This window comes from Hesperophylax consimilis, chromosome 2 (assembly GCF_061612785.1).
Source record: "Hesperophylax consimilis isolate HC1 chromosome 2, BYU_Hcon_1.0, whole genome shotgun sequence".
Taxonomy (NCBI): Eukaryota; Metazoa; Arthropoda; class Insecta; order Trichoptera; family Limnephilidae; genus Hesperophylax; species Hesperophylax consimilis.
Window position 1 is genome coordinate 17,918,801 of NC_142837.1, and position 13,541 is coordinate 17,932,341.

Below are 13,541 nucleotides of genomic sequence, written 5' to 3' on the forward strand. Positions count from 1 at the left end.
TATTGGGTATAATTAATTACCCGAACTGTTATTGCAGTGCATCACAAGCTAGGTATAATTTCCTGGACATATTATAAGTAGGGGTAGCAACCCCAAATCGTGAGCAAGCTGATCCCATTTTACAAGCTTTAGACACATTGTTAACCATATTTCGGTGAACTTCATCATTAGATTAGATTTTAAAATCCTTTCCTCATTTCTTGGTTTTTATTCTTGATGAACCTGCAGGGTTCTTACATTCACTGTTGTAGTTTTTTTTAGTGATGCCATTCAAATAGGGGGCCTTGTTACATATAGGATTTGTAACAAGGTGTGTGCATCACTTTACTTACATCACATCTATGGTCTTGGTGTGTTGGACCTTTAAGTACCTACACATTGTTGTTTTGCTATTGGCCAAATTGACAGCCCTGGAATTTTGACTTGGAGAGTTGCCAAACCTGATAGAGGAAGAATCTGTGATTTGCATTGGAAGCAGTGGCCATTCTTTGATCACCAGCTGAGAGCAGTGGGCATTCCTCTTGGCTGAGGTTCGACGAACACATTCGCCAATTTTGTGAGCATCAGCTTATGCATATGGAGCATTGACTATTGGATTGATTGAATCGGATGACATCTGCCGATCCTGAATGGTTAAGAGGGACCCTTTTGGAGACCAGCAGTGCGAGGCTATTTTGTAATGAGCTACAGCATTATTTTTTGGATAAAATATAAACTGAGACAATTGCTGTGAAGAACCGGAACCTACTACTTCGCATTAAGAACCAACTGATATCACACCTTATCATTTTATTTCTTTGCAAGACAGATTTAATAGTAGGATTCTATTTAATTTCTTTTTTTATTATGTCTTTGGGTTACAATACATTTTAGTATTCCTAAATATTTTTTTTATTTCTAGATATAAATCCATCCTTACATTTATTTGTTGCCATTTAATCCCACGGTAACAGCCTCAATATTGATGGCCCTGCTGTGTGCCAACTTGCCAGGGAGCCAAGGTGATATTCTGGAGAAATTTTTCTCTTTGAAATTCTCTAGCCACCCCCACCCCCTGGGATACGAAAATGGGGTGGCCTAGGGCCCCCCTCACAGCTTAAAACGGCCCTGGACCTGGCTGCTGGATATTGTCCATATAACAAAAAAATTGTCTGTTCTCCTGCATGCATAGATAAGTATGTCAATCTATAGGTACTTGTTTTGGATAATAATATTGAAAAAAATTATACAAGCTTTGAGCGTTTATTTATAATTTAAAAAATGAGATTAGTTAATTTACTAATTTGTACGTAAATAAAGATACATATTGAAAATTAGAGAATGTCTCCAAGTTAATAAGTATTTAAAGCATATACATATTGATAAATGTTTTGCAGTAAATATTTTTAGTGACTTGTTATGGCGTCTACGGCATTGGCATTGACTTAAAAGTCAAAAAATGCAATTAAACATACTTGTCACAGAAACATGAAGCATGGCGAATGCGTTTTTTGAAACATCATTTTGAATGGACGAATCTGTTATTCTTCATCTGTGTCACTGAGTGCCCAAACCTAAAAAAAAACATTAATTTGTTTATTTTTACATAAAATCTTTTTCATAAGCATAGTCCGGTTGTTTGATCCGTCACATTCAACATTGTCATGAACGCCATTTTGAATTACTTGACATTTTTATTTTTTCTTATTGAAAAATATGGCGTCATGTCTTATTTTCTTTTATTTAGGTGAATACTGCGCAAGAGTTTCCACTGCGCCTGTCTGGAGCTAGTGGGACTATGGCACCCCCATTTGGGGTATGTTGTGAAGCTGAAGGGAGTCGGTAATGGAAGGATAATAGGAAGAGGAATTTTGGGAAGTATATTGCTATTCCGACCTGGTCTCCAGATGTTGGGATTCGAACCCGCTACCTCAGGATTTATAGTGGATGATCTTAAAAGCTTGACCACGGAGGTGGTGAGTCCGTAAGAGTGAAATGTTTGTTTATGGGGAAATGGCCACTAGGGCGTTACATGCATCATTACAGATTAAATATATGTAATATCAAATTACCTCAGCATTATCAGCCTCCGCATGCAAGTCTGTGAGGCCAGTAACGTCTTCTAAGTACTTGGCACTGCCAAACACTTGCATTAAAAAGTCCACATTCTGAGTCTTGTAGAGCTGCAGGACGAAAGGGGAACACGCAATGCATTGCTTGAACTTCCCTGAAGAGGGCAGCACCTGCTGGTACGTGGACAGGAAACCCCTGATGGAGTGAGGTATGGAACCGAGGATGCCCTCATCATCAGTATCCTCTTGTTCCTTCATTTTCTCGTTTAAGTTATAAGGAGCTGACGCATTTATCCTGATAAACAAAAATTACAATTTTGATGATTCATTGGCATAAATATGTGTGGCAAATAAAAGAATTGAATCTGTCTTATTATTTATTACTAGCAGTTCTGTGAACAGTAGACCTCGCATCCACAAAAGTATGTTTCTAAATTTCTCTTATTTAATAAATTTCCTCATAAGTTTATTTTATTTCAAACTAGCTGTACTCCGCTACACGTTGCTGTGGCTCAGTCTGTATGTGCAGATAGAGAAACCATAGCGTTTGTTGCTTTTACGTCCAAAAGATGGCGCTGTTTAAAAAAAAACATGTTTGTACAACAGACGGTGCTGTTTTTTTAAAAAGCCTGTTTTTACCAGTCACAGATGACATCTATATAATATAGGTGTATAAAAACACACGCGTATTCGAATACAACGTTGTGTCAAAATTTCAAAGCAATCGTTGAAGAACTTTCAGATGTTTAAGATTTTTAATAAAAGAACATTTTTATTAATATAGATGGGGAGTTATGCAATTTGTCTAAAGAAACGTCACCATCTTAATAACAACACTTTTTTTAATTTTTTTTCCGGTAGATACCATAATATTTATTGATTATTCTGATTTGACAGCTCATAGAAGAATCCACGCTCGTGCTAATTCTAGCGGGATAAAAAGGACAGTATTCAACACGGCCACCATTTCGAACTGGAAAAGGATTGTATAAACCACAGGTTCCCAAAGTGGTCTATATGGCCTCCTCCTCCTCCTCCACACTTGCGGGCTGCCATTTACATTAAGTCATCATCAACATTCAGGCGTTCCGTTAATGACATAATACACCTAACGCAGATAACACATTTTACATAATAATAGACACAGAAATTACTTATTTGATCTTTCGTAAAATTGTTTATTGAGGTATAGAGTCTACGTTCCTTTTCTTGTCTGAATTAATATATTGAAGCAAAACATTGCGCATTGGAAGGCGCGAATTTTTCCAGTCCCCCAACTTGTCGTTGACTAACGTCCGGGGAAATGACGCTTTGGTCTACGTTCAACATTTAAATGTATTTCAGGCCGACTTAAAAACTAGGTTTGTTGTCTCTTTGACTATAGAAATGGAACATTGAAGAATTGGATATCATACGACCAGAAGAACTAACGAAGGGGCAGTTCTAGCTTCAGAAATAAATTACCATTTCTGATCTTGCTTTATGGACTTCATTTTTATTTTGTGTAACACCTCCATATGCGCCCTCTCTGCACAGTATAAAGACTGGGGAACTACAGGTTGTCCAGGGGTAAATTGCACAAACTTTGGGTAAAAAAGTTAAATAACTTTTTTCCAAATTTCATTGCTTTCCCATACAAAAATATTTTTCCACAGAAGAATATTATTTTTTCCGTACAGGCAATTCAACTTTCTTTTATCAGAAAAGTACCTTAAAGCGTTGGAATTGTTGTTGGGCAGGCAAGGGAAGGGAATCTTTTTACGAAAAAAAGAAAAGATAATCACATTTGACATAGGTTTAGGAACATTCAATATTCGGCAGGCAGTGGTCCATGGAAAAAAAGAAATGATAATCACATTTGATATAGGTTTAGGAACATTCAATATTCGGCAGGTAGGGGGCCATGGAAAAAAAATTCTCAAGTGGTTCGTATGAAGGGGCAAAAAAGTTTGGGATCTCTAGTATAAACAAATTTAAAGACAGGTTAAATGCTAAGTGACTACTTTAAAACAGGACTTGGCTACGCTCACTCAATAAATGTGATTTTATTATTAAATATGTATTAATAGGTACATCATACAGAATAGAACTCTTGTCACAATTCAATTACATATTCCCTAACAGTGCTAATAATTTTTGTTACAGTTCTTCATACAGGTGGTTCTTAGTAGTGATTGACTTACTTATTTTTATGTTGTGTAATAGCAATAGTCATTTCAACGGCTAAAGCCCCAGCGATGTTTGCAACTCCAGGCCGCGTCACTGTGCACTGCTGATCCAAAGTTCTATCCTTTTGCGACTGAAAATAAACATCGAAAATTAGTCATAATTGATAATCCGGGGAAGATTGATGAAAGACGAAGCGGAGGAAAAGGTGCCGCCTGATCAGATAGGTTACGTTGAAATGGCCAGCATTGTGAAGGTTAACACGGCAGCCTAATACATATGAATATTTAGAGTACACAAAGAAGAAGATTATTGAATGTAATTAAACTTACATTTCCCGGAGCGGTGACATCGTTGCAAAAGTAGCATCCGAGCATGTGACCTGGAATGGAGTGACTCCTGATATCCTGTGAAGAAGATGTTCCGGCGTATTCTCCGTGCGAATCCTCATCTACACTCATTCCCATTTCCGAATCTTCCGTTCTTTCCGTAGATATGCCGTGCCTCATGACCAGATAACTGTCAAAACCCAGGGCTGCATTGATAACCAGCTAAACAATTTTTTAAAATTATATATTTCCAGTCTAAATAAAATTGTTAAGATTACAGACGAAGAACAAAGGAAGGTACAGTAAAAGAGAAATGGTAAAAAATATACATAAACAAGTTTAGTAGCAATAACAAATAGCAACGGTAAGTACAGTGAAATCTCCATGGATTGTTCCGTAAATAATCATTTTCACAAAAATAGATCACATCGATCGTTCCGCTACGCATTGTTTCACCTCATTAATCGTTCAGAGCGTGCACTTTTTGTACTATTTTACTCAATCAATAACTGCCGGCGGCCGCTTCTGACATTAATTGTCGTCAGACATTCAAAACAGCGGTGCGCGCTTACGTTTAACTTTCTAGTAAAGTAAAAAAAATCTGTAAGTATGTAAGTAGCTTTTATCTATATTCCTGCATCCATTGTTTTCCCACAATCATAGTGTATTTCAATAGGACTCTTCAAACACGATAGATAGAGGTTTTAGTGTACATAATATCATACAGAATAATTAATAATTAGTGATTAACAAAAATACCAAACATGTAAAAAATGACATTATACCAGTGTAATAATATAACTAGTAAAGGTTGATAGGAAAATACAACAAAGGAAAAGTGTACAAAGGTCATGGGGAGAGCTTTACAAATATTGCGTCAAAAGATAGTCGCTAAACTGTCTGTAAGTGACTTTAAAAATGTCCATGCAGAATCGTTGAGATGCCCTGTGTCTCAGTTGAGTCGTTACATCTAAACCAAGGGCGGCCAACCCGCATGCGGCCTGCTGGGTGTCTACTTGTGGCCCGCGGAGCCAGTGTACATAAAACCACCAAAAGAACATTCCAACGTACGTAGTTCTTATCATATCTCATATATGGAAGTATCTCAGTACAGCGCCCCTGAGGTGATATCTCACAAAAGCGGCGCTATACAAATTGTCCAATATTATATTGATTCAACTATCGTGACAATTTCTTCTATGGTATATTTGTGTTAAAAACCATCACTAGGCGTGTCGACGACATTGGAAAACATATTGAAGGTAATCTGAAAAATCAAGCATCCAAGTTCATATTGTATGCTCTAGCATTGGATGAAAGCACAGACCTCACGGATTTTTATCAGGGGTGTTGATGTCCATTTTAACAAAATATAAGAATTAGCGGCACTGTATCCACTTAATGACACTACTTGCTCCCGAGATTTGTTACAAGCTGTTACATTGACATTGAATCGATTTTCGTTGATTATTATTTCGTTGTTATATTTCTGGTTGATATAGTTAGCCATCTAAATTTGTTAATACTCGTCTACAAGGGAAAGATCAACTAACTAATAATACGTATGATCTTTTTTCCACATTCCAAATGAAACTTGTGCTTTGGGAACAACAGTTAAGGACAAAAATGTGAGTGCACTTTCCTACATGTTATTGCAGCCAGACGTCACACAAATGGCGGCAGATAAATCGCTTCGCTGATATCCGACTTGAACCTAGAATTTGAAAACCAATTTCAAGATTTTAAAAAGCTTTGTGTGCTTTTTGCTGCATTTGCAACGCCATTCTCCGCAGACGTGAATTTATTGCAAGAAATTTTACAAATAGAACATTGTGAAATGTGTTTATGGAACATTTAAAGAAGAAGTTCAATCAGGTTGGTTTGGAAGAGTTTTACAAAACATATTTGGACAAGAAGAAATATCCTGCATTTTACAAACATGCTCTATCGATGATTTTGCTATTTTGAAACACTTATGAAGCATATTAAATCTCAAATGAGAACACGAATCACTGATGAGCATTTAGAAAAGTGTTTGCGTGTAGCAACAACATCAATCGTTACCAACATTGATGTACTTAGTTCTGACGTCTCACTAAAATTTATTATATTTTTTTTATTGCCTAACTCTAATCTAATAAATATGTTTGATTCTCATTTTTGTTATATCTTCTAAAAAAAACAATACATTTCTTGTTTCCTTTGAATAAAATAAATTTTATTGTACGGCCCGGTAGGAAATCTCAATTCTAAAATCTGGCCCGGCTGCTGAAAAGGTTGGCCACCCATGATCTAAACGATTAAAAATGTAAAAGGTTGATGACACAATGCACAGTGGATGTTTTGTTTTTTACAAAATATGTATTTCAACCAATTGATAATTTTGCCCGCCCCGTGACGGAATGGTAAGTCCCTTGGTTTAGGAACCAGAGGTTGTGAGTTCGATACTCAGCATGGCCACATTAAATTCAATTTGTATCCACATTCCAGTGTACTCTCAGTATATACTCTCAGTATCGTTCTGGTGAGAGCTCTATTCAGAATGGAAATGTCCCCCCTCATTTCCTTCACCCCACAACATTACTCAAATTAGGGATCCCACCATAAGACTCGTATTTACATTTAAAAAGGTAACAAATAATTATAAGCAATAATTAGTCGCCTGAAATATCAATACAAATTGAAAATATCTCCCGAGTAAAAATAAATGCCGCCAACGGGAAATGAACCCGTGCCTACTGATGTCCGGTCAGGTGCTCTGAAACCACTGAGCTATGTCGGCTTATTACCAACCCGCCAAATGATTCAATATGTACTAGTTATTATTAGACATCGGATTATATGCATTTGCATATTTGCATATGCAAATGCATATAACTCTCTAATTACGACGTTAATGCATATTTCAGCCTTTTTTCCCAAATCGTGCATATTTCGTTTAATAGCGGGAGGTATCATTTACGTATAGGGAGCTAGGTGACTTGGTTGCCTGTAAAATCCTAGAAAAAACAAATCATTCAACTGTTGCTCGTTTCATAAATGATTCCATAAGATCTTTGTTTCCCGATTGTTCTGTGAATGAAAAAATCTGCATGTTTGTTTCTGATGCTGCGCCATACATGGTGAAAGCTGGCCAAGCCTTGCAAACTTTTTATCCAAATTTACTACACATTACCTGCTTAGCTCACGGGTTTCATCGCCTTGCAGAAGAGATACGGCAAGACTATGGGAATGTTAATAAATTGATTTCCTCTACAAAAAAAGTGTTTTTAAAAGCACCGTCGCGTGTGCAGTCTTATAAAGAGCAATTGCCAAATCTAGCGTTGCCGCCAGAACCCATAATTACTCGATGGGGTACTTGGCTAAATGCAGTATTATTCTATGCTGAAAATTTAGAGGCCGTAAAACAAGTAGTTGGGCAATTTGACAGTTCTGAGTTCTGAGGCCATTGCAATTCATTCAAGCAAGCTAGCATTTGAAGACGCATCCATTAAACAAAATATCGCCCTCATCTCAACACATTTCCACAAGTTACCAGATACCATAAAAAAAATTGAAACAAAAAACCTTCCTCTAATTAAAGCAATAGAAATACTGGAAACAATGATCGAACTCGCCAACGCCCTTCCTAATTCAATATCAGAAAAGATTCGTAAAAAGTTAAACTCTATTTTGCTTAAAAACCCTTGTCTTGAAGATATGAAGAACATTAATGCCTACATCAACGGCACAGGTCATACCCTGCCTAAACAGATATCTCCAGAAATGGCGCCAAATTTTAAATTTTGTCCAATGAGGTCAGTTGACGTAGAGAGGTCGTGTTCGGCTTACAAATTAATACTGGGTGGCAAACGTCACAGATTTGAGCTCGAAAATTTGGAAAAATACTTAGTTGTATAATGTCACAAAAACTATGCATAATTTTAAGAATATTTCGCTGTTTTTGTACGGTCTTTAATTAAAATATATAAAAATATAAATGGTTTTTTGATTTTGCATTGTGCATATTTTGGGCAAATCATGAGTTTTTAGTGCATATTTCGGCCTTTTTTAGTGCATATTTGCATGCATATTTTGGCACTTTGTTAGTGCATATAATCTGATGTCTAGTTATTATGTATTTTTACTTGGGAGATATTTTCAATTTTTATTGATTTTTCAGGCGACTAATTATTGCTTATAATTATTTGCTATCCTTTGTGCTATACATAAAACCTTGTCTTATAAACATTAGTTTATCATTAAAAAAGGTAATATATATTATTATGAAATTACTTTTCCAAAGTGAGCGGCTAACAAAGTGGGCAGCCATCGAGCTTCCCTGGAGTCCAGCAGAAGGAAGATGACATCGTGAGAAGAGATGAGGTCAGTTAGCTTGTTGATGTCCTTCAGAGTTTGCTCCTTTAGAGAGTCACCGACGGGATGACCGGGCATTGGAATGTGCATAGCAATGCCGGTGGAATGCTTAATAAATAAAAATTGAAGACTAAGATCAGTTTTAGGTACATACATTTTTTAAAATTTTTAAATCCAATCCTTTCAAAAGATATGGGAATAAAATAAATTAAAGTCTTCGGAAGCTCAATTATTATAATCTCCTACCTAACAGAAGATACCTACTGAGATTTCCCTTAGGGTCAATGTCATCTTTGGGGATGCAAATATGTAAGTGAAATCTGGTTTTGAAGAGACAAGTCGGAGGGAGGAAATGCAAAAGTCCACAAAAATGCACTCACAACGCCAACAAAAACTTTTCTCAAGTTATCTGCAGCTGCCTTTGCCTTGGGCTTCCCACCGTTCAAACAGTCCTCGTGTGTGAAAAGATTTTGTCTCACAGGATTTGAATATGAAACTTTGCCATTATCGACAAAAGTAATATGCCTCACTCCCCAGGCCTGAAAATATAAAACAAATAATATTATTAACATTTTAAGGGAGAATTTCTGAATAATATTTTGTTTGCATGTATATATTTTTATTTCTATGGTGATCTTCTCGGCTTACCAATAAATTTCTTGCAACGCAACATCCCAATGTCCCAGATCCCAGAAGCAGACACTTTGTTTCCTTTATTATGTCCAGGTTCAAATCAGGCAGAAGACGCCATTTCATCAGTTTCAAATTTAAATCCACTGACGATTCTGCTAGCCTAAAATTATTGGATATTTTGATATAACATAGTGTCGATAATATGTAATCGTTTTGCTGTTGGTATAAAACATGTTCTTACTTGATTGGGTCCATTGAAGAAGCCATATTTACAAACCGAGGTCCAAATTTCCCCTTTTCATTGCGTTCCCAACCAACCCAATCTTTCCCCCAATTACCATCCAGATCCTGAAAAAGTTTTAAATAAAGAATTAGATTATAGCGTCAACTCAGTAATAAATATAATAACATTATGGTGATTGCAAACTCTTACGTGAGGAAAGAAAACTCTGAACACCACGCTGTCATCAAAGTTGCCATTTTGTTTGATTCGTAGAGAAACAAATGGTACAGTTTTACCACTAACGCTTTTGCAGTGGTAAGCCAATAAAGCTATAAGATTCCTCAAAGTCCATCCCGGATTTTCATTATTACTGCAGTCAATGAAGCCAAAACAAATATTTGTAACCTCAATTGTATTACAGAAATCATTTTGCGTTCCCACATTGATGGCATGAGAAAGAGGCAGCGCAGTCAAACCATTCTCAGTTGCATCGATGAAGAAATATGGCTTTTGTTCAACATCGAGGTGGTTGAATGAATTTATTAAAGATTGGATTTGGTTATTGTTATATTTGTCTTTGAGGGGAACAGCTTCTTCGGGAAGATAAACCAAAGGATGGCTCGGTGCAGGAAATGCGAACCAGTAGAAAAACTTATATTTTTTTAAATCCTGAAAAAGAAAAAAAAATTAATCCGTAAAAAAATATCTTTTTTTTACTAAAATCAAATACCCTGTAATATTAATAATACCTCCAACTTCTAACATTTCCCATACATTTTGATGGCAGGATGCTACGCTAGCGCCTCCTGGCGGCGGCCTTGGATTTCTTTCATACATTTCGATTTTATGAGAAATATATTCTTACTTTTATGTTAATAAATCGAAATAAAAACCTAACTAATAAGTTACCTACTACCTTATTGATTTTTTTGCTCATATATACACACAAAATTAACTCGGTTTTTGATGGTTTAAAAAGCTAATGAGAACTTATATCAGTGTGAGAAATTTTCTTTAATTTCTTATTTGTAGATTTCGCATTTAATGTAATCAAGAACATTTTATTTGCTAGGGTTTAACAAACTCATAATATATTTCACCAACTTACTAAACTGTTAACTTTTTATGTAATCGAGAACATTTTATTTGTTGGGGTTTAACAAACTCATAATATATTTCACCAACTTACTAAACTGTTTGGCATCCGTAAACTGCACACACAGAACTACTTTGTATATATTTTTAATGAACGTTGAACAAAATACAAATTAGAAAGTGCAAAACACCGCCATCGAGAATTAAATAATTTCAATTTACCACCATTGAAAGGTTTGTCACCGTCAATATGCTACACTAGTGGCCAGCATTGTTAATACTGCCAATATTTTACTGGAGTTAGACCCATTATTAATATTATAGGATATTTGCTGTAACTTATCTATTTTAAAATCTCCTTTAAAACTTAAAAATAATATTTGAAATAAGTATTGAACCTTCCTACCCAGGAACTGGAGTCGACAACTCTACTAACCTCACCAAATGCCGATCGGGTAGGACTGATAGTAACTACAGGGTTTTCCAATAAGAGGTGTTATTTTGATATTCAATCGTAAAAGATCAATGGTTTCGTTGCTTGTGTGGCACGTAGCGCCGTCTTATTTAAAGTAAACGTTGTCCAGATCAATACCATCCAATTCCGGCCATAAAAAATCATTAATCATCTCTCGATAGCGATCCATTCACCGTAACTGTTGCTCCAGCCTCATTTTCGAAAAAGTAAGGTCCAATGACTCCGCCGGACCATAAATCGCACCAAACAGTCACACGTTGAGGATAGAAAGGCTTTTCAACAATAACTCTTGGGTTTTCCGAGCCCCAGATGCGACAATTTTGCTTGTTGACGAAGCCACCGAGGTGGAAATGGGCCTCATCACTCAAGATGATTTGCATTTGATTCACTCAAGTGAATTTTAATAATTTCAATGCGTTGTTGAAGCGTGTATCGTTCCATTTTTATTAATGGCGTAGTTTCTACTTGTCAAATGTCAAAAAATGACTGCTTCAAAAGTAACATCTGCCGAAATAGCGGGCTATTCAAAATAACACCTCTTATTGGAAAACCCTGTACTATAATATCATCGAATTTCAAAGAAATACATATATGTTCATGTGTGTGTACATGATTGCCACCAAAAGTTTATAGAATGCATTGTCATTGATAAAGAGTATCTGCCGAGTTTCAGCTCGAACAGATGTCGAGAAGCTATCTCGCTATACACTATCAATATCAATACGCTGAAAAAAGGCAATGCCACAATGCGTATAGCGTAATGTGTCGCCCCCTAATTATAATAAATTTCCTGTAGGTTTACGGTTTTTAAAAGGGGCCCATAAACATAGTATGCCCAACTTGTAAGTAAATATATAGTTTATTCTGACTACTCTCTTTCCTTGTTCCTTCCCTGTAAGCTCTATAAAAACTTAAGCTGCCCTACCCCAACTTGGAAGCTGGCAGCGCCCTTGTGTCACCCTTGTTTGAGAATTTACACATAGTAATTTATTTTATTTTATGTGGTACAATATTTTTTACATTTTAAGTTTTCTAGTAATGTAGGCCTCACTGGGTGGCTTGCCCGTGCTGAGGCCTTCATTTTATAATATGAAAATATAATCTACATAATACATTTAAAGAGAAAATAATACATTTAAAATTAAAAATACATAATAATATATTTAAAATTAAAATATAATATAAGCATAAAAATAATAATAATTAGAGCATTACCTTTAAATTCTCTTTAGTAAGCTTTGAACATCAATACTAGGCTATTAACCCGTTGGGATAAATGCTAGTGACTAATTTTTATTTGAAATATTTCACGAAATATAACACAAAAAAAATTACCTACAATATACCAGAAAATTAACAACTTACAGCGAAGGACAGGACGAAGAATCTGGATAGAAGATTGGGTTTCTCGATGCAACTGCCATCTTTAATGTCTTTCCAGAGTAGGCGTCCTTCGTCTCTCAACAGTTCAACTTTGTCACAATCCTTGAAGTCATCAATTGTGTTCTTATTCAACAGGGCTCCATACGATAACACATTGAGCTTTTGTCTCTCTGGAGTGCTAAACAAAATCATCAAAAAAATAGTACAATCATGAATGTTCATTTTGAAGATATACAATATTTATTCTGCGAGATACAATATTTATAGATATGTGAGGGCTATTTACCTGTTGAAAGCGGCTGAATTAACTTCAAACAAACTGGCAATGGTAGTCTGGTAAGAAAAACTCCCATAAATGGGTGTTCTTTTCTCCTCCAATTTGTCGATGTCCAATTTGATTTGAGTGAGCTTACACCAAAAATTAGGATCAATAAACGAAGAGAATGTGTTGTATTGAATTACTCTTTGTTCCATTGCAAATGATTTTTCAGAATTAAAAAAAACTTATTTTTTTTATATTTCGCTATTCAAAACAAACTGTAACCTTGTATTATTTTTGTTGAGAAAATGGTATTATTTATTTTTTGCAGTTGTTTATACCGGTTTTGATGACTTTGACACAGTTTGATAGATTCACATTTGACACTTTGACTGCTTTGACTGTAGACCAGGGTTGCAAATGCACATGTTCTAAAATACCCACAATAGATGTTCAAATTCCCTACAATTTCTCCACAAGTTCCTTTGCCTTCAAAATGAAATAAAATTCTTTTAAAATTAGCATTGATTTTTTATTATCTAATGTTATTTACGGATTTTCTGTTTCGTTC

At 35.6% G+C, this 13,541-nt stretch overlaps 1 protein-coding gene across 1 annotated transcript; it reads right to left on the minus strand.

The window, feature by feature from the left end:
* Window positions 1–1,234: 1,234 nt before the first annotated feature.
* Atg7 (Autophagy-related 7) lies at window positions 1,235–13,359 on the minus strand. The gene is made up of 11 exons (XM_089641670.1): window positions 12,998–13,359; window positions 12,694–12,889; window positions 9,969–10,427; window positions 9,777–9,883; window positions 9,551–9,695; window positions 9,283–9,441; window positions 8,822–9,010; window positions 4,550–4,768; window positions 4,235–4,350; window positions 2,052–2,346; window positions 1,235–1,553 (listed from the first exon to the last, which is right to left on the minus strand). Exons 1-11 carry the CDS (start codon window positions 13,183–13,185, stop codon window positions 1,521–1,523), a joined length of 2,106 nt encoding a protein of 701 aa, XP_089497796.1. The 5' UTR covers window positions 13,186–13,359; the 3' UTR covers window positions 1,235–1,520.
* Between the last annotated feature and the right edge of the window lie 182 nt (window positions 13,360–13,541).